The sequence below is a fragment of the Littorina saxatilis genome, linkage group LG12, assembly GCF_037325665.1.
Source record: "Littorina saxatilis isolate snail1 linkage group LG12, US_GU_Lsax_2.0, whole genome shotgun sequence".
NCBI lineage: Eukaryota > Metazoa > Mollusca > Gastropoda > Littorinimorpha > Littorinidae > Littorina > Littorina saxatilis.
Window position 1 is genome coordinate 38,651,330 of NC_090256.1, and position 22,285 is coordinate 38,673,614.

The window sequence follows — 22,285 nt, forward strand, 5'->3', positions numbered from 1 at the left end:
TACATACACACACACACACACACACACACGCATATATATATATATATATATATATATATATATATATATACACACACAAAATAAATAAACAAACAAACAAACAAACAAACAAACAAAGGCAGTAATAACATTATATTGAATGTGCATTGTTACAGAATATGGGGGCAATACCTGGCACAAAAAGCTGATTCGCCATCCGAATTTAATGAATTCTTCAGGGACATAACACTCCAATTGCAAACGGGGAGATCGGCAATTTTTGGACAAAATGACAAGGATAAAATTAATCTTTGCTGTACCCAGTTTCGGTTTCCAATCCAAAGTACATGATAGCAAAGTTCTTTAAATCGCACACGAACGAGAAGACAAACGTTTCGTGAACCCTTAGGGGTTTTTTCTCCAGATTTTGGAACGTTAGTTGTCTATCTGTTTCCGATTTGAATATCGTTCATCAGCTTTCGTAACTAAGGATGCGATGCTAGGCTCAGTGTGACAAGATGCGGGTCACAAAAACCGTGTAGCACGTCCACGGGATGTAGCATATATATGGACGCTTGAGAATATGCTCTAGTCCTGTATCACCAACTCATGTCCCTAATAGAAACAGTTTCTGTGAGGACGTAAACTCCCCCTTTAGTTTCGCTGCTCTAGTCCAAAACAGCGAAGAACTGGTCTGAATAAGTTGAAGCGTTTCGCAAACCTCTGACTGAATACCTGGATCATTTGATACTAGAGAGAAAAGTGGAAGTACAGTGGAACCCCGCTGTTAAGACCTCCAACAATCAGAGACAATCAGGTCTCAACAGTCATGCAAATCAGAGATACAGTAGCAAGCTATTCGGATCTCTGTGCAAATCATGACCTGCGAGGCAACAAGGTGTTGGGTACAGGCCTGAAAGTGGCGAGTACAAACATGTAATTAGCGAGTAGACATTTTCACCTACTCGCCAAATGCGAGTATAGTTGCTGAAACAACTGTTGGTTTGGCTAGTAAAGTTTGCTCTCTGGCTAGTCAATTTTCAGAATCACTAGCCAAAGGCGAGTACACCATTTATTGGACTTTCAGGGCTGGGGTACAAAAACCGGTGTAGCGCGTCAACGTTGTGTTCAGCCTACATGGACGGTGAATATGATGTGCGGGTCACCAGTGCCACGTACCAGTAGTCCATATAGCCACACACACACACAAAAGAAGAAGAAGAAGAAGTAGAATCCCCTGCATGGACCTAACAAAGAGACGTGTCGGGCAAGGCAAGGTCACTGCCCTTCTTTTCAAAAGCTTCTGTCTGTCTCTGCCTCCGCCTCTCTTTGTTGCCTAGCTGTGTTCTCGTTTTTCAATCTCGTAGCTCAACTATATGTATGCGTGGTCAGTGGGACCATACAGCTGTGGTATTGCTGAAATACAGCGCTTTTTGTCATTGACGCAAAATCTCCCGTTTTTGACCGCTCATACGATCGACACCTGAATCGGTAGGAATAGCATAACACACAAAATACGCAAGGTAGCTTAACAAAACAAAATGTTCTGGGTAGATGATTGATTGGACTCCCCCCTCGTATGTAAAAGTTGACAAGTTTTGTCTTTTATGATTTTTGTCGATTTTTCATTCTTTCTTTCTTTATTTGGTGTTTAACGTCGTTTTCAACCGTTCAAGGTTATATCGCGACGGGGAAAGGGGGGAGATGGGATAGAGCCACTTGTTAATTGTTTCTTGTTCACAAAAGCACTAATAAAAAAAATTGCTCCAGAGGCTTGCAACGTAGTACAATATATGACCTTACTGGGAGAATGCAAGTTTCCAGTACAAAGGACTTAACATTTCTTACATACTGCTTGACTAAAATCTTTACAAACATTGACTATATTCTATACAAGAAACATTTAACAAGGGTAAAAGGAGAAACAGAATCCGTTAGTCGCCTTTTACGACATGCTGGGGAGCATCGGGTAAATTCTTCCCCCTAACCCGCGGGGGGAGATTTTTCATTGGTCCCTTCCGTATTTGTCACGTCGATTTTGGGGGTACCCTTCTTTGAGCGGCGGTCATGTGATCCCTGTTAATGAAATCTTTTATCCAAAAGGTGTGCCAGATGTACAAGTGGATGACCTTAAATGGCAGATCAAGTTTGCAGACACCAAAGAAAGAACCAAAAGAACAGTCATTGTGTCTGTTTTCTGTGACCATTTTATTTTTTTCTGTCATCATTCTTTTGATCAAAGATTGGCTGGTTCTTGGTTTTTAAAGTCCCTTCAATCAGAAGTCTATTATACTAGAAGTATTGCACTACTATTACCAGAAGTCGACACGCGATGATACATATGATCTTTGACCTTTTCTTGGGGATATCCCGTACTAAAAATAGAATACGGGATTGTGGGAAAGCTGTTCATAGGGCACTCACGCACTATATTCGATTTTCAATACACGACTCAAAACCTTTGATATAAATCAAAAAGAAAAAATACAAGTATATAGAGAAGAAGAAACAGTTGAAAAATTTAGAAAAAATGTTTTACAAAAGACTTGCCAATAATGGGACTCGAACTCGAGGCCGCCGGATCTGCAAGCAAACGTACTACCACGCCGCCACCGCGGCTCTCGACCTAAACGTGTGTACACTGTCTTATACTTGAACTGCAACCATACCTTCCACGTGCCCGAGTTATCGAACGAACATTTGTAGGCTAGTCGGTTGCCCCGTTCGTATTTGTGATTTGTACGTTTTCTTATTCTCATCATTACATGTAGTCGCAGTATTACCTATAGGGCATTACATTTTCACCAAAGCCAAGGTTACTAAACAAATATATATATATAACTAGAGGAATACCCGGCTTCGCCGGGGTGAATCGCGAGACAGAGACAGACAGCGTGGCAGTTCACCACAATCACCTTTGAAGGCGAAGTCCTCTCAAACGGGATTGAGAATTTTAGAGCTTATTTCTAAGCCCTATATTATCTGTTATGGCTTCTCAAATGCCAGAACATACAGACAGACAAAAGCCGCCAGACCCCATCACAAACAGAACTCTACAATCCACAGGTGTTGCCTCCACACACACACACACACACACACACACACACACACACACACACACACACACACACACACACACACACACACACACAGAAGCCGTATATATCTATCTATATATATAAATACTAGAGGAATACCCGGCTTCGCCGGGGTGAATCGCGAGACAGAGACAGACAGCGTGGCGGTTCACCACAATCACCTTTGAAGGCGAAGTCCTGTCAAACGGGATTGAGAATTTTAGAGCTTATTTCTTAGCCCTATATTATCTGCTGTGGCTTCTCAAATGCCAGAACATACAGACAGACAAAAGCCGCTAGACCACATCACAAACAGAACTCTACAATACACAGGTTTTTGCCCACACACACACACACACAAACACACACACACACAGAGAAGCCGTATATATATATATGCATATCTGTATCTATAAATATATAGAGATAGGTGAGAGTGTATTTTTCGCGTGGCTATAAATTGATTCGACCTTTTCACTTTGACAGTAAGAACAACTTACGGGTGCAAGGGAAGCGTTGTGGACAGCGCAGTGGACAGCGCAGTGACATTCTAAAAATAGTAATAGTAACTTACAAACGGGAAAGCCACACGAAGGAAGGGAGATAAACGCCAAACACTGGAGAAGATAAGGAAGAGTTACTTATAATGGTGAAATGAACACAAAAACCAAAATCAGTTCAGCGCTGCGCGCTGAGAGCACGTGTTGAAATATCTCATCGATGATATTGTGTCCGGGGTGTAGCTGAATACGGTGTCCAAATTTGAAAAAGATCCAGCGAGAACTTTGGCGTTGTGATGTGGTGTAGCGGCTTTGGTGTGTCGGTATGGGGGCCCGGATAGCTGAGGTGGAACCAAAATCGGTTGAGCGCTGCGCGCTGGGAGCACGTGTTGAAATATCTCATCGATGAGGTTGTGTCCGGGGTCTCTCTGAATAAGCCCACCAAATTTGAAGCAGATCCATCGAGAACTTTGGCCGTGCATGGCGAATACACAGATACACAGATACACAGACACACACACAGACACACACACAGACACAAGTCGTATATATATATAGATATAGAGATAGATGACAGTGGATTTTTCGATAAATAGATTCGACCTTTGCACTTTTACAGTGAGGACAACTTACGGGTACATGCAAGGAAAGCCCACAACTTCTAAGGCGAACAACTCTGCAGAGTCTGCTGTGAAGGGCGACGGTAGTCTCCCTGTCACACTCGACCCCCTTTGAATGAACAGTTTGTCCCCAAAGTTCCGAACCATGAACCCGCCAAGCTTAGGTCCCTCCCAGGTGGAATGGGAACAGCACGAAAATGATTCAGTGGCCTGAACATTTTATGTCGAGTCCCATCGCTGTCGACGACGCCAAATGTAACCGAGTGCCGAAACACCACAATCACCTTTGAAGGCGAAGTCCACTCAAACGGGATTGAGAATAACTGTTATGGCTTCTCGAAGGAAGGCCTGAACATACAGACACACCAAAGCCGCCAGACCACATCACAAACAGAACTCTACAATCCACAGGTGTTGCCCACACACACACACACAAACACACACACACACACAGGGAAGCCGTATATATATATGTATATCTATATCTATAAATATATAGAGATAGATGACAGTGTATTTTTCGCGTGGCTATAAATTGATTCGACCTTTTCACTTTTACAGTAAGGACAACTTACGGGTGCAAGGAAAGCGTTCTGGACAGTGCAGTGACCTTCTAAAAATAGTAACGTAGTAACGGGAATATGGATTGACGCCACACGAAGGAAGGGAGATAAACGCGCAAAACAAAACACTGGAGAAGATAAGGAAGAGTTACTGGGAATGGATATAGTGGATCTACAGAAAAACCAAAATCGGTTCAGCGCTGCGTGCTGAGAGCACGTGTTGAAATATCTCATCGATGAGGTTGTGTCCGGGGTGTAGCTGAATACGGTCTCCAAATTTGAAAAAGATCGACCGAGAACTTTGGCCGTGCATCGCGAACAGACACACAGACACAAGTCGTATATATATATAGATGGGAAATTCTGGGGAAATTGTGTTAGCGTATCACCAACTCATGTCCCTAAAAGGAAAATTTCCTGTGAGGACGTTAAGGACCCCCATTTCTTCTTTCTGGGGAAATTGTCCCGCTGGAAGTACTTAATAATTATGCAATTTTTGGATTATTTCGATTCATTACATCATCCAAAACGTTTGGAATGAAGCAAATGAATAAAATACAAGAATTACGAGTTCAGACAAAAGTAAAAATAAAATTGCCATCGAAGCGGATCGAACCCGGGACCTCAAAAGTAAAGACTAGCGCATGATCGGACCACAAATGGACTTCTACGATGCAAGCACCTATATACACGTTAGATCACTTCTTTTGTACAAGGAGCGCACTATAGAATACTGCTTATATAAGACTGGGAGCAGTCACAATCAGCCACAATGGTGCTGAGGTTGTAATTCAGGAACAGAAAACAACAACAAATATACGGGAAAAGAATCGAGCGTCTTTCTTGATGACTTCAACAGAAGATTAGGGCCAGATGTAAAATTAAAGTTTAGTTTTGATTTTCTAGACCTCTTCTTCTTCTACTTCTTCTTCTACTTCTTCTACTACTTCTCCTGTGAGTGGCAATTTCTATCTTAAAGAAATACTTGCAACGTTATGCAATGATAATTTACAACTCATGTTTGAGATGAAACGTAGCGTAGAAAAATAAGTCACGTGGAGAAAATAGCAAGCCGCTGTTGATGTTTACGTTTGAGAAAGTTGTGTTTTAAAGTAAGAGGAATTTGAAAATTCTGTAACCACTTTGAATGTATTGCCTCGAAGCTCATTCATCTGTAATTCAATCTGGTCCTCTGCCATTTTCCATTGCACCAAAGTGACCACAAGCATTCGCGAAAATTCGAATAGCTAACGAGAGTTCTACGTCCACTGCCCATAAATGTGGACGCAACATGCACTGGGTGGCCGAGTGGTAACGCACTTGCGCTCGGAATCGAGAGGTTGCGTGTTCGACCCTGGGTCAGGCCGCTATTTTCTCCCCCCTTTCCTAACCTAGATGGTGGGTTCAAGTGCTAGTCTTTCGGATGAGACAAAAAAACCGAGGTCCCTTCGTGTACACTATATTGGGGTGTGCACGTTAAAGATCCCACGATTGACAAAAGGGTCTTTCCTGGCAAAATTGTATAGGCATAGATAAAAATGTCCATCAAATACCCGTGTGACTTGGAATAAAGGCCGCGAAAGGTGAATGCTCGCCTAACAGGCTTGAGGTTTGCTGGTCGATGTGAATGCGTTATATATTGTGTGTAAAAAATGTTTGTTTGTCTGTCTGTCTGTAAAAAAATTCCATTTCACACGGCAGAAATTAATATGTAAAGCGCGGAGAGCACAGTTAATTGTGGTTCGCGCTATATAAGCTCACCATAAGAATAATAATTATCAACATCATATGAAAACGAGTGTCTACCGGACGAATTTTTTTTTTTTAAATACTCTAGAAAAGAAACACGAAAAAAAATTCCTCTTCTGCAATGTACCGAGTTCAATATCGGGTGCCTATGCCTCTGACTTTTTTTGGATTACTAGTTGATTTTTTCCCCCTAATGCAAGAATGTCTCTGTAGCGCAACGTTTAGCGTACTCCGTTTTGAGTCGGCAGGTCGTGGGTTCGAACCCTGTCAGCGCGGTATTCTTTTAATTGTTTCTTTACTCTCCTTTGTTTTGTTTTATTTTACTCTATTCATTTTCATTCCAAAGCATTATTGGTGATCAATTGCAATACTGACCAACGTTCGCCAGGTACTGATTTGGTATTGATCACTGCGGAATTCGTTGCGGCCAACCACTGAAGCAACCCCCTAAGTGTAAATGTTTTGAGGTATAAAACATACCTTGGTATTATGTCAATTCTTTTTGCATTTTAATCAGATATGATAAAACAAAATTGTCAATCTAGATCAGGCTTAGACGCAGAAAGACTTGTATTTAGGCAACATGACTGATGAGCGACTCGGTGACTCGTTGCGAGAGATGCCGTTCTTATAGACCTGTGTAACGAGATTCTGTCGAAGTAATTCGATGCTAACCCTGCAGACTTTTGTATTGCCTCAATTAAAACACATTTATTTTGTTGGTAGCTGTTTGTTTCCTTGTGGATGTGTAGTTGCAAAGTATTTGAAACGACGGTATTACTGTATATACAGTGGTGCCTGTGTTGAAAGACGAACACCATTTGGACCAGCCCCCCCCAAAAAAAATAGCATATTATATAAACAGAACAGGAAAAGCGCGCATGATTCATAAAAAATGATAGCATTGGCGGGGCTCGAACCAGCGACTTCAGGAACCGCAGCACAGCGCTATACCACTGACCTATGCGGATATCTGTCGAAAGTGGAACATTTAGGAATGCCTATTATCCTACATACGTGAGAGAGACACCCGTGAGATAATAATCGTTCAAATCACACGTGTGTATATCATGTAAATGAGGTCATGTCAAGCAAGTCTGGCAGGGACCTGTTTTTTCACTGCTTATGATGCCAAAGTCACCGAGACAAACGTCATTATAGAAACAAAAATTGCGCTCGCTAATTACCATCGATGAATCTTTAGAACTAACACGTCACGCCACACTTTCAGAGTGACGTTTCTTTGCTCTGACGTAATAGATTGCACGAGGCTTTAGAAGAGATCGAGATTCCGAAACAAGCGTCTTCAATTTAGCTGCCTCGACTGCAGGACATTTTCACTAAAATACACGTAAGTGCAGTATGTAGGATAAACAGAATACTACATGGCTTGCTGTGTCGTACCAGATTTACACTCGTTGCTTTTTCAAATAGTGAACAGCTCGCTTTTGCTCGCAGTTCAATATTTTTTTTTAAACTCGTGTAAATCTGGTACGACACAGCAAGCCATGTAGTATTCTCTATTTTTGTGAGATGCAAAACACACGGCAAAGCTCACTGTGCAACCCGACTCAGTGAAAGGCCCGTTGGCAGACTATGTCGTGTGAATTAGGTCAGTTCGACCGTCGCTTACCCCGCCGCTTTGCACGAAAAGTTGGATGATATAGATCTGCACGGTCTTCCTACCGCCGGCTCAGTTGTGTTTTTTTTGCCGCTGTCACGTAGGCCATCTCCAGTTATACACTTTTGAACAAACCGTTATCATATGTCACGCATGGGGCGAGGATGTAGCTCAGTCGGTAGCGCGCTGGATTTGTATCCAGTTGGCCGCTGTCAGCGTGAGTTCGTCCCCACGTTCGGCGAGAGATTTATTTCTCAGAGTCAACTTTGTGTGCAGACTCTCCTCGGTGTCCGAACACCCCCGTGTGTACACGCAAGCACAAGACCAAGTGCGCACGAAAAAGATCCTGTAATCCATGTCAGAGTTCGGTGGGTTATAGAAATACGAAAATACCCAGCATGCTTCCTCCGAAAGCGGCGTATGGCTGCCTAAATGGCGGGGTAAAAACGGTCATACACGTAAAAGCCGTGGGAGTTTCAGCCCATGAACGAACAAACAAACAAGAAATTCCTCCGAGGTAGGAAAAACATCCCCGTCCTTACCATTCTCACTGCCACCAACTGAGAAGGTTATTTCCCTTTGACCATTAATATGTCCCTCTATAAGTCCTTGTAGAATCTTAATCCACCAATAACTCCCTAACCGTGTGTTTGACTGGTCCCAATTTTTGTAAGGACCGTCTCAGGAATGTATAGAACCTGTTCACCAAGTTTGGTGACGATCGGTCCGTTCATTCTTGAGATCTATATGCGAACACAAACACACAAACAAACAAACACATCGACCGAATCCTATACACACCCCTATACCGGGGGTGTAAAAAATATGTCACGCCATCCGCCCTGTGCGCAGAACATTCTGACGGCAGATAATGTGTGAAAGACACGTGTCATCTCTTCATCTCATCACGGACATGTATCTGTGTGTCGCAAAATAAACACATTCCCGTCGTCACCATCTATCCCCCGAACAAGAACCCCCCACCAACTACATCGCACCTGTGTAAGAGTCACCTTACACTAACAAGATTTTTGTGGAGCAAAATAATTGTTTGAATTTGAAGGTCAACGCTCCTCGAGTCTTCCTTCATTGAGCCCGAATTTGACGTCGCGAAGTCTTTTTATCAGCAAAATATTATACGTTATTTGCGTGTTTGACCAAAATATGACATTTTACACAGATCGAGACAGTCATTGTTCTCCGAGACCGCGCTAGCGGTCGAGGTGAACAATGACTGTCGAGATCTGTGTAAAATGTCATATTTTGGTCAAACACGCAAATAACATTTATGTATCGATCGAATTCCTTTCAGGTACTTATGACTTTGTTGTTGTTTTGACGATTGAACGAGCACACACACACATGCATGCAATCCACATGTATGCAATCAAACACATAAGCTTCATATTTGGGCGTTTCAGGTTGACCGAAACTTCAAAGGAACTACAAAACACACGTCATGTACTCACTTTGTTGTTGTTTTAACATTGAACAGCACACACACATGCAATCAAACACATGACGTTTATTTTTTTGAGTTCCTTTGAAGTTTCGGTCAACCTGAAAAGCCAAATTATAAAGTTTTGTCGGCCTCTGACGTCACATGACTCAAAGAAGGGAAATCCAATCTCCAATCGATACATATGTTTTTGTCTACCTGCATTCTAGTCATTTGAAACGTTCGCTGCATGTTAGCCTGCTTTGGGCAGTGCTTAATTACAGTTAGCCGGACACCGAAAAAAAATATGTGCACAGAGTTAGTGCCACAAACCATCGTCGAACGCTGAAGAAGGAAGAAGAAGAAGTGCCACAAACTATGCCACTGCCTTTCCGCTCGAGCATAAACTTGATCATTGAAAAGATATATACTATGTAAGCTTAAAGCTAACTGAACTCAGCATATCTTGCTGATGACGTACTCTCGTTGAGAGTTATCGCGGAAGTCACCCGCAGATTAATTGTTCTTGGAAAAATCGCACACAAAAATCAGATGAGGTAAACATTAGATGATCCTTCATTAACTTGGATTGATGAGTTTAAGCAACAACAACAAAAAATATGTTGAAACAGACCTCGCCCTAAGCAGGGAAAGGCCAGTGAGTTTGAGACCACATCGAGAAGGAAACAATTTCGGAAGGTTTCACACATTCTGTATGTGAAGAGTTTTCACTCGATTTGTAATTGACAGACAGATAGATACTAACATCCCCAAAAGCGTGAAGCCACACCGTCACTAAGACACCCTCATTATGAGGGGTTTACACAAGCATTGTACATTGCAGACAGACCAACATTGCTAATGACCAATCCAAAAAGCGTGACGCCACAAAGGCAGGCAGGCAGGCACTCACACACACACACACACACACACACACACACACACACACACACACTCACTCACACACACACACACGCACACACACACACACACTCACTCACTCACACACACACACACACACACACACACACACTCACACTCACTCACACACTCACTCACCAGAGTTCCCGCCAGCCAGGAGGGCAAGGGAGGATCAAAGGTGATGGGGACGTCCTGCACCTCCTCCCTGTTGGACTGGAAGAAGAGGTTGAAGCCTTTGTCCGTGTCCTCCTCCTCTCGCCCCATCGCCATCGCTGCCGCCAGAACCAACACCAACTGAGCCAGCGCGGCCCCAAGGTACAAGTTCCGCCTCGCTTCCATTGCGGTAGTCTTTGCAGTGGCGGTTTTGGCGTTGGTGGTGTTCAAGGGATAACTGTCTGAAACAGAGGGAAGGTTGATGTTAATCAGGATTTTATTCATTTTGTGGAGATTTTATTATTTTCTGAAAAGAATTTATTTGTGTAATGGCTGGCGTTGGTGTTGGTGTTGGTGGTGCTGGTGCTGGATTTGCTGCTGGTGCAGGTGCTGCTGCTGCTGATGATGATGATGATGATGTTGTTGTTGTTGTTGTTGTTGTTGTTGTTGTTGTTGTTGTTGTTGTTGTTGTCGTTGTTGTTGTTGATGATGGTGAGGAGAAGAAGGAGGAGGAGGAGGACGACGACGATTAGGATTAGGATGAGGACAATGATCATGATCATGATAATGATGATGCTTATGAAAATGACGACGACGACAACGACGTTATATGAGCGTTTCGAATTTTGAAATACTTTCTACTCACACACAAATACAAACCACAGCTCAGGAGCACAATATGGTGAACTAATATTAATAACTTTTAAAGAGCGTATGCTCCCATACTTTTGTTGCCGACACATCTGTAGGCAACACATTGAGCGGAGTTTCACCCTCGTCACTTGTAATTGTACAGGTTGGGCAATTATGTGAATCTTCTTGTCCGCACAGAAATTCCAAGAGGGAACTGCAGGAAGTACAGAGGTTCAACGTATTAAAAAATACTCAAAGCATGCACCACCAATGTAACAACACAAACAGTGATGGCGCTAATATTTTTTCAAACTGGTACACAAACTTTTATGATGAAAACTATTCAGAAAAAAAGGTGGGCTGGTCGTTGGAACCAGTAAGAGTCCAACTCAGAGGACTGGTTTTGTTGTTTTACCAGCAAAAATAAACCGGTAGTTCTAAAAATCAACCGGTAGGTTATACCGGCAGCCAATTATTTTCCGGTATTTTTTCATTTCAACCGGTAAAATACCGGTAATTACCGGTTAACGCCAATACTGACAAAACGGCATGCATAGACGGGTTAGAACTCACTGCATGGCAACTATCGTTCAAACCTTACAATGAGTCCTGTCCTGTGTGCAATTATGTCACCATGAATAAGACATGCTTGAGCCAAAATTCGTTCGAAGTAACAGGAGGGGTTCCCGCAACAACATCGAGTCTACAACAGATGAAAATTAAAAACGAACAAGTCGCGTAAGGCGAAATTACTACATTTAGTCAAGCTGTGGAACTCACAGAACGAAACTGAACGTACTGCATTTTTTCACAATGACCGTAGTCCGCCGCTAGTGCAAAAGGCAGTGAAAGTGACGAGCCTGTTTAGCGCGGTTGCAGTTGCGCTGTGCTGCATAGCACGCTTTACTGTACCTCTCTTCGTTTTAACTTTCTGAGCGTGTTTTTAATCCAAACATATCATATCTATATGTTTTTGGAATCAGGAACCGACAAGGAATAAGATGAAATTGTTTTTAAAACGATTTCGGAAATTTAATTTTAATCATAATTTTTATATTCTTAATTTTCAGAGCTTGTTTTTAATCCGAATATAACATATTTATATGTTTTTGGAATCAGAACATGATGAAAAATAAAATAAAAGTAATTTTGGATCGTTTTATAAAAAATAATTTTAATTACAAGTTTCAGATTTTTAATGACCAAAGTCATTAATTAATTTTTAAGCCTACATGCTGAAATGCAATACCAAAGTCCGGCCTTTGTCAAAGATTGCTTGGCCAAAATTTCAATCAATTTGATTGAAAAATGAAGGTGTGAGTGTGACAGTGCCGCCTCAACTTTTACAAAAAGCCGGATATGACGTCATAAAAGACATTTATCAGGAACTCTCATGTAAACATTTCATAAAGATCGGTCCAGTAGTTTACTCTGAATCGCTCTACACACACACACGCACAGACACACAAACAAACACACACACACACACACACACATACACCACGACCCTCGTCTCGATTCCCCCTCTATGTTAAAACATTTAGTCAAAACTTGACTGAATGTAAAAAGCAGACAAAGGGCAAGTAGATTTGGTAAGAGGAAATAAAGGAGAAACTGAAATAAAGAACAAGAAAGGAAGAGTAAACTCCAAACAACAAGAAAGAAAAAAAGAAACTAGGAAGTTTCACACAATGCAAAAAGCACTGATCACCCCTACCTTTCTCATCACAAAACTCTTCTTCTTCGTAGCACGACATGGCAACAAAAAAAACACTGCTGGTATTCCTCGACAAACTCGCTGAACTGATCAACGACACAAAACGCAACTGTTACCGGTAAGGGAGACAAGAATTGAAAGAAAAAAAAAGTATAACTCCGCGAAGGGAGAAACACAAAAATGATCAACGAATTCCGCGAAGGGAGAACAAAATTTGAAAAATGTGTATCGATGCTGATGATCAACAGTACAACAGATATAACGTTGCAGGGGGAAAAAAGACACAGTTTGAACAAAAAACGACTAATATTATATCTTATCACCACGGGAGGAGAACAGCAAATGAGTGAATGAGAGGCAAAGCAGCTAGCGTTTTCCCCTCACCGAGATAGGAGGGTGGGGGATCATGTTCCCAGTATCCAAAGCACTCAGCTGTTTCTGTTTTGTAAGAGAAGGATGAGGGTCGAGGACACAGCCCCTCCACCCTCTCCCACCCCCACTTCCCCTGTCCCAGCTCTTCCCTCCGTAGGGTAGGTGTCGTCTAGACAGAAGGGAGGGAGGGGAGGGAAGGGATAGTGAGGGGGGGAGGTAGAAGGGGCAATGGGATTTGTGTCCGGTGACAATGGCAAAAGTGATGTGCGATGCTGACCCACTATACTATATTCAAAGTACAGCGCGGGACAGCTTGGCGTTGTGGCCAGTGTCACGCTTTTTAGAGCGGCAGTCGTGCTCGAGAACAGCCACTTGTGTGTACCTCGGTGACTGAGTACCAAATCATTCTGTAGTTTGCGCTACATTGCCTAAGTGTCATTCTCATTGGTAGTAGTAGTAGTAGTAGTAGTAGTAGTAGTAGTAGTAGTAGTAGTAGTAGTAGTAGTAGTAGGAGGAGGAGGAGGAGGAGGAGGAGGAGGAGGAGGAGTTGTAAATGTAGTACAGTGTGACCCAAAAAAAAGAGTACCCAAACAAAACGTCCTAAATTGAACAAAAATAAAGCAATCTTCATAAAAAAATTTTGCACACACAAGTAGCCTCTGCATGATTTGCACAGAAAATGTTAGCGTTCTGGCTTGTCTTTCAGGAAAGTTATGCTCATTCTACAGAATATGCTCCAAATGGCCTCCGTGCCGCTGCAGGCAAACTTGAACTCGCCGCGCAAAGTTATCAATCACCCGCACACACTCCTCTTGCGAGATTCCGCGAATGGTTGTTGTGATGGCTCTCTTGAGTTCTGTGATTGTCTGTGGGTTGTTCCTGTAGACGTTGTCTTTCAGGAACCCCCAAAGATAGAAATCTGGGGGATTTAAATCCGGGATTTAAATTTGGAGCATGCTCTGTAGAATGAGCATAACTTTCCTGAAAGACAAGCTAGAACGCTAACATTTTCTGTGCAAATCATGCAGAGGCTACTTGTGTGTGTAAATAAATTTTATGAAGATTGCTTTATTTTTGTTCAATTTATGACGTTTTGTTTGGGTACTCCTTTTTGGGGGTCACCCTTACTAGTAGTTGTAGTAGTTTTAAGTAGTAGTGGTTGTGGTAGTAGTAGTAGTAGCAGCAGCAGCAGATGCAAAAGCAATAGTAGTAGAAGTAGTAGTAGTATCATAGTAGTGTAGCAGTGTTTAAAAAAAAAATTTTTAGAGCTCCTCTCTATTGGATGTTGTGTGTTTTGTCTTGTGTGTTTGTTCGTTTTAAGAACAGATTTTTATTTGGTGTTTAACGTCGTTTTCAACCACGAAGGTTATATCGCGACGAATTGCAAGAACCGCTTCAATCTTAAATCGTAATCATTGTTAAATAAAGATTTTTTTTAAAAGCTATTGGAACGTTTAATTCGTGAAATAACAAGACATTGACAAGAACATGGACATAATGGTGTTTATAGTGGACAGACGGACATTGTCTGACTTTTATTGAGAGTTCTATCGGCAAGTGTGACCGTAGTGCGTGAATCCGAACGCATTTAAAATGAGCATTGTCAGTATTGAAACGATCGGCCATTTTCTGAATTCCATTTGGAGTTGAGTCGGCCAGTGACCGAAGTTCGATTCCTTGACAAGTCTTAACCCCATTCGTCTTGTCAGACCGCTTGACCTTGTCGGAGTGCGCCTTTAAAGTGTAACTAAACAGACATTTTGAAGTGTCACCTTTACTGAATTGCTTTATGTTTTGTCCAAGTATAGACCTGTAGAAGCGACACTGGACGATTTTTCCATCGTTTACTGTGTTTTCTGATTTACTACGATTTTTTAAAAGTGTTGAACCCATTTCAGATTTACCTGATTATCTGTTCTTGATTTGATACTTCCAAAGAACAAGTGGTACTTTGAGTTCCGGTTTTATGTTTTAACCAATCAGAATTTGGTTCCTAAATAAAATCGTCTGCTGCCTGTCCCAGCAGAGTCGGCAACAAGCACTGCTTGCCACATGTGTGATGTTACCAACAGAAATAGACATATATTGGGCAAGGTAGCAATGTAAATGAATTGGATCTAACTAATGTGCTTGTACTGCATCTCTGGCCTTTGAATTCACTCCAAATGTACTGGCTCAGCGTGAGAGGCAACATCTTGTCGAAGTCGTAAGCACGAGGCTGACTGGGAGATTATTATTCGAAGAGCGAAACGGATTGTAAGTACAATATTTTACATGTTCTCGACATTTCTGTTGATCTTTCCTTAACTTTAATTGTTTCCTTGATTTAAAACCCTAGGGCTTGTATTTTCAGTTGTGATACTAAGCACGTATCTTTACCACAGTATCCGATCACTTCACACTTGAATTTTGGAATGATGAAGTGGAATTATTTCTGGATCTAATTTATTCCTTGTTCCCCCCCTCTCGATTCCTTTTTTCGCCACATATGTATTGTCGTGTGAGGGGGTAGATGCGTGTACTGGCTGATTTTTTATTTTTTTTTACTTCGGTCAGATACAGATGATTGGAAAAAAAACTTGTCAAGGATTTCAGAATTTAATAGATCTGTTCGAAGTTTTACGGGATGGGTCCTGTTACAATACAGACTGAATGTGCCCAAGATGAACTTTTGATTAAACATACACACACACAAATGAATCTCTTGAGTTTGTTATACGGCGAATGTCCAGTTTCCACCACCACGTCTGTGGTATGTTTTTATACTGTTTGATTGAATAGACTGACGTGCATTCTCTCGCAAATGTGCGCGCGTGTGTGTTTGTCTGTGCCTCAGACTTATTAATCAAAGATGATGTTGCACATTGCAGATCTATGCGACAGGAGCAAGTGGACAAGACAGCTACATTTGTCTGAGCGAAGATCCAACGGTAAGCTCTTTTAGCCGAAGACAGCGAGCCTGGGTGCATGCATGCAAGCTTCTATCATGTTCGTGTGAGTGCTGCAGGGCTATTAGACAACTTTTCATTATTCTTGATTTGGAGATCCATGCAGGGTATTAGAAAGTGCAGAATATACACGTTTGAACAAATACGATGTGTGTTTGCTCTGAAAAAAAAAAGACGCAACAAACAAACATTGTATTTGTTTAAAGTATCACAAATATTTATTACCTGTATCTGCATGTTTTGATAATGATGAAGGGTAAATTACTTTGACGTGTGCTTTTTTTTTAACCACACTGATAACGAATGATAGAAACACAGACACACTTAATAACATATCCACAAAAATTGTAACAATAAATGTAAGCTGAACAATGCCTGCAACACATTTCAGGCCTCAGAAGGAAGTAATTATGAGATTCAGACAGAGAGAGAAAGCCCAACACGAAACCAGTTGTGACATTTTTTATTTTATTATGTAATATTAAAAACATGACAACAACGTATTATTTCCTGTACTTAGTTTCGTGCAATGATGGATTGCAAAGTATGTCTAATTGAGTGGCATAAAGAGGCACAGTTGCATGAAAAACCAACTCGGATCTTGACTAGGATCAGGATTTTACATGGACACAACCTAGAATTTAACATCCTGGGGGGAGGGGGGTACTGCGCCTTTCACATCAAGATGTAAAGATCTATTTTAAATAATACTTATTAGAAGGGAACAAAATCAAACAAACTACAACAATCGATCTGAGGGGAGAGAATTACCTCTTCCGAAGAAATTACCTCCCTTGCTTTTCTTGTCGTGACTTATGTAGAGTAAAGTGAATAGAAAGTGAATCAGTCAGTAACAAAAAAAACCCACAACATTTCTTAAGATCAATGAGGAGTCTTGAAGTATTTGTCAATGTTAATCTTGTATGAATAACAAACAATATATTACGGATTGATAATTAAAGAAAATCGTCTCTTCTACAGGGTTGACCCCCCTAAAAAGGACACCCACAACCATGCAAATTACTTCTGCATCTGTTGAACCAATTATTTTATATATGGTATTCATTAACTTCAGTTTATGTTCTGCCTTTCCAGTAAGTGGCAATTTTGTAAATTGAATGGTCTGACTTTTGTGCAATTTTAATTGTTTTCTCCAAATTCGGGGGTCGACTAAACAGAACGAGTTTTGACATTGAGCGGTAGCCATTTTTACCTAATTTAAACCCTTCAGGCTTTTACCTTTTTGATTATTTTGAATGTCTGAGTATGTAAAAACATCCCCTTCAACCCCCAGGCTATCGATGACCTGAAGAAAGCATGCAGTTACAGCTAGGATTGGTGATGCAAAAGTTAGATAATTTAACCTACAAATTTGCCACTTTGTGAACTGCACATGCATAAAATCAAGTTTAAGTATGCTGAATATGAAGTTATCCAGTCAATTGGTGTAGAAGTTATAGCATTTCTGTCAGTTAACAGTATTTAAAATCTCTAAAGTAAAATCTGACATATTCGAAAGTTTTGCATAAAGTTAAACACCCAGACAATTTTTACGATACTCTACTAAGCTTCTCCACTTCTCAGCCCTGTCTTGGAAATGAATTCGAATAAGGCAGTCAAAATAACTTAGTTTGGAGCACCCATCAATCAGAATAAGCATTAACTTTTGACACAGGAAATATCTTCTACCGAAAGCTCTCCTGGTTTTATTCTACATTTTTCCTGCATAATGGTAACAAATTTAATGATAAATCTAAACAACGAAGTGACTAAGGAGGGTTAGGGTAACCCTAACTTTCCTTGGACTATCTGTATGCAATGCCCGCTATAGGTGAAAGTCTTTTGTGGAAGCCATGGAAGAATGCATCGCTGTTGTGCTGGTTCAGCTTGAGGTCCTGTCCTAGCGAATATCCTGCACACACAAAAACACGACTTTTTAAGCCACTTATGTTGCATTCTGTGACATAGCTTTGTTAAAACCGTGTGCCTGATAATAATGACAGATTTTGTTGATATACATTTTTTTTAAGACACCCCATATAATATTGTTTGGCAATCTCTTTCAACATAGTTTACGAATCACCAATGTGTATACAAACGCAAATAACCCACAGGTCAATAAATTACTTTCCAGAGAGAGAGAGAGAGAGAGAGAGAGAGAGAGAGAGAGAGAGAGAGAGAGAGAGAGAGAGAGAGAGAGAGAGAGAGAGAGAGAGAGAGAGAGAGAGATTAAAACTAGAACATGTGTGCTATATAAAACAAGGATAATCACTGTCAAATCTTTGCTTGTACCTGCATGGTATTTACTGCGCTATATACACAACCTGTTTTATTTCTTTTTTTTTTGGGGGGGGGGGGGGGGGGGGGGGGGGATGTTTTGTGATGAGGGTTTTTTCAAAGCCTTTACTGCTTTAGTCATTGAATCCACCAGACTTCGATTTATTGTTCAGTGATGGGTAATTGTGTGCCCAACTATGTAAGTTAGTGATTGTTCTGGCTTCATACAATGACATTGCATTAATTTTATAAGTGTATGTGTGTGTGTTTCAGGCAAAAGCTGATATTACAGTCCTAGTTGTATGCAGTACCTCTGCTTCTTCGTTCAGGAATCAAAGTATACAATCTAAACCGATTATTTTGTTCAATAATGTTCAGCTTACCATCCCGAAGAAGGCAGTAACGTGCCGAGATATTGATTATAGATATTAACGTACCTAACCTGGTTACTGGTGTGTTTTCTTTTTATTTCAATAATGTAAATGTGTGACAACTTGCAGGGTACTTGATGTTCAGAGCAATTTTTCTGGCAAAAGACCTTTCATGGATCAAAGAAAACTTTTGTCATGGTGCACAAGTCAATCAATTTGGTTGATAAATAATTTGTGCTGCATTTTCCCTGGTTCCAAAACGTAGTATGTATTACCACATGTCCTTACCTGTCATTGGCATCACATGATTCTCTGCAAGCAGTCTTTTGTGGAAATACGTCATTTAACACTTGCACTTATAGTAGGTGGCTGTGGAACGGTAGACATGCAACGACAACGAACAACAAAAGACAAAGTGTGGAGTACACTCATTTTTCTTAACATACGCTAAGTTTCTTTGAGAATGCTCCAAGTGAAAATCAGGGGTTCCTAGGCCTGATATCACAATTAAACAGCTTCTTCTCAGAATCAGGAGGGAAAAAACTGTTATATGGCGAGATGTCGTGACAAGAACAGACAGCAGCAGCAGCAACAACAACATTGCTAAATCGTCGCTTTTACAAAATTTCATGTTTAGCATCGCAGACAAAGCACGGCTACTGATCCGACCAAAGCCACACTTCATGCACGATGGGCACATTGTTATGGCTAGCTTGTTAACGTGAGCATTGTGTATGTTTTACATAGAATTGAATGTGTTTGTCGTTGTGTCTGTCATCTATCCTAGTCGTTTGATTTAGAATAAAGCAAACTTATTACAATGACGATTTTCTTCGGTTTTTGATGAAGGATTGGCCTATTTTCCAACTCTGCCACCATACACTGGCTGTTCAGGTTTGCATGTCGACCACATGGTGTGTGATCAGATTTTTCGGACATGTTCACAATGCTTACATGACCACCAAATGGAAAATCAGTTGGTATTTGTTATGTTTTTGTGTAAGCACAATCTTCATACAAGTAAACAGAGCCTTCATAAGAAAAAATGCTTCTAAGTCAAAATACATACCCCCTTTTTCGTATTGCGTAAAATATACCCATAAATTCTGGACATCATATTTTTATGTTTTTTCACAACAATGAAACCAAACTTTGGCATATGTTTTAGCAATATATTCACAATAAAACCTATGAGTTTGAAGGCTGCATCTTGTTTTGTTTATTTTTGAGAATTTTTTTGCAAACCCATGCAAATGGCCAGTTTCTGGGGAGAGACTGGGGAGATAATGGCCAGTATAGAAAGAGTTAATAAGTAAACTAATGTCAGAAGTAGGTATTTACCTTGTTTGCCTTCGCGTTCTTGATAGCCCGCTGCAGCATTTGTATCACTTCCCTTGACATTCAAAACGCCAATGTATTTCTGAAAGGAAAATAAAGATATTGACCGAAACATCACACAAGTGGTATATCATGCTAGGTTTTGTTTACAGTGCCTGTTCTACGACCACATCTGATTGTAATTTAAATAAAGAAAAACTGTATCCATTTATTACTTCTCTATTTGTGTGTGTGCAGGGGCGGATCACATCATTTTTAAGGGGGAGTTTCCAAATTTCTTTTAGGGACAATTTGACGACGCGAAGCGTTTAGTTGAAGACGCGAAGCGTTCAACCTCCTTGTTGATAAAAACAAGGAAAATGGATCAATCTGAGCCAAGAAACATCCCCTAATACACCTTCCAAAAAAGTAAATATATTAAGAAGAAAAATTTGAATCACAACAAGGACAATTGATCGATCTGGCGCAACCTGAGCAAACTAATTAGCCAACTTCTTTCCAAAATCGTCACTTAGAATACAAAGGCCGGCTCCTAAGTGGTCCGGAAACCCTGGAACCCCCCTCCGGATCCGCCCAGTGTGTGTGTGTGTGTGTGTGTGACCGATGACCTTCTCTAAATTCTAATCGTTGCGTTTGCATGGTAATAAAGTTTTAATACTGGATATGGCCATGAAAAAATATCATTTCTTGTTCATGTCATTGTGTGTGTGTGGCCAGGACCGTGACTTCTGCTTGCCTCGACGTCTTCAGAAAAGACACAAAATGCCAGCAGGCGTATGTTCTTGGAGCACTCATTATGCCGTCATCTGCAAACAAATAAATACAAATTATTCAATTGTGTAAATAAAGAACAATCATTTTAATATTACAACAAAAAATTCATATAACTGTAGTCTTCACCAGAGACATCCACAACACTATCTTTAAATAAAACTGCCGTAAAAAATTGAAATACTATAAAACTTACCCCCACTCAGATCTATTTGGGATTATTAAAGTTTCAACCATGAAACGATGCTGGTTTGGACAGATCTGCTAGTTTGCCGCTGAAACTGAAATCAAAGGCGATCTTCAGAACTATTTCTAATCTTGTATTTGTGATTACGATGTGAATGCGTGATATATTGTGTAAAAAATTCCATCTCACACGGCAGAAATTAATATGTAAATCGCCGTGAGCTCTTGTGAGAAACGGCGATTAATAAATGTCCATTATTATTATTAATATAAAATACTGATCTTCCCAAAAGAAGCTGATGTGTATACACATGACCAGGACAGGGTATTTTGTTACAGGGCATTTACGCAGACGTCGCAGTTCAAAATATCGTTTTAGATCTGATTTTGTACAGCAGCCTGTGTGATTCAGAATCGTCTGCCCTTTTTCGGTTTAACATTTTATGGACGATTCCTATGAGACTGCTCAATCATAACTGATGACAAATTCAGAAACAGATGATGGTTTCAAGTAGGCTACAGTAATGATTCGTTAAAAATGTCAAGCCACTCGTCGATCATTCACACTCAAAGAACCCAAGCCAAATCTGCTCTGGTTCCGAGCAGATTTTTCCAACTGAGACCCTAATTGTTACGCATCTGCCGCGAAAAGATAGACCACAAACAAGCGGCACTGTACCATGCTTTCGTTTATGTTGCTAAACAGATTAAATGTGCATTGTAAATGTGCTTACAGCAAAGAAATGCATCCTTACTTACCACAAAAATACTGGTACCACATTCATCGCACTTGTGTCTTCTTACCAAAACCTATCGATATGTTTGTTTACGATATATTGGTAATTACTAACCGTTAACTATTTTTCAAAAATCTGAAATGACTTTTAAGAATCAAAGAAAGATTCGCTAAAACGGTTGACTTCAGAAAATAAGCAATATTTTTCTGAACCATGAAATAAAAATCGAAAACTCCGTTTGATCTTTTATTTTGGTAGATTGATGACAACAGCCGGAACTGAAAGTACCAGAACCAAAAATTAAGGGCATTAAT

At 40.7% G+C, this 22,285-nt stretch overlaps 1 protein-coding gene and 1 long non-coding RNA gene across 2 annotated transcripts in view; both read right to left on the reverse strand.

The window, feature by feature from the left end:
• LOC138981887 (uncharacterized) overlaps window positions 1-10,855 on the reverse strand; it is an 18,768-nt gene extending 7,913 nt beyond the window's left edge. Inside the window, exon 1 of the mRNA XM_070355029.1 lies at window positions 10,607-10,855. Within this exon, the coding sequence (XP_070211130.1) occupies window positions 10,607-10,807 (201 nt within the window). The 5' untranslated portion in view covers window positions 10,808-10,855. The remainder of the gene's footprint in view (window positions 1-10,606) is intronic.
• Window positions 10,856-16,739: 5,884 nt separating this feature from the next.
• Window positions 16,740-22,031, reverse strand: LOC138981888 (uncharacterized). The gene is made up of 4 exons (XR_011460729.1): window positions 21,994-22,031; window positions 21,245-21,329; window positions 20,281-21,083; window positions 16,740-18,203 (listed from the first exon to the last, which is right to left on the reverse strand). It is a non-coding gene; the product is annotated as an uncharacterized lncRNA (long non-coding RNA).
• Between the last annotated feature and the right edge of the window lie 254 nt (window positions 22,032-22,285).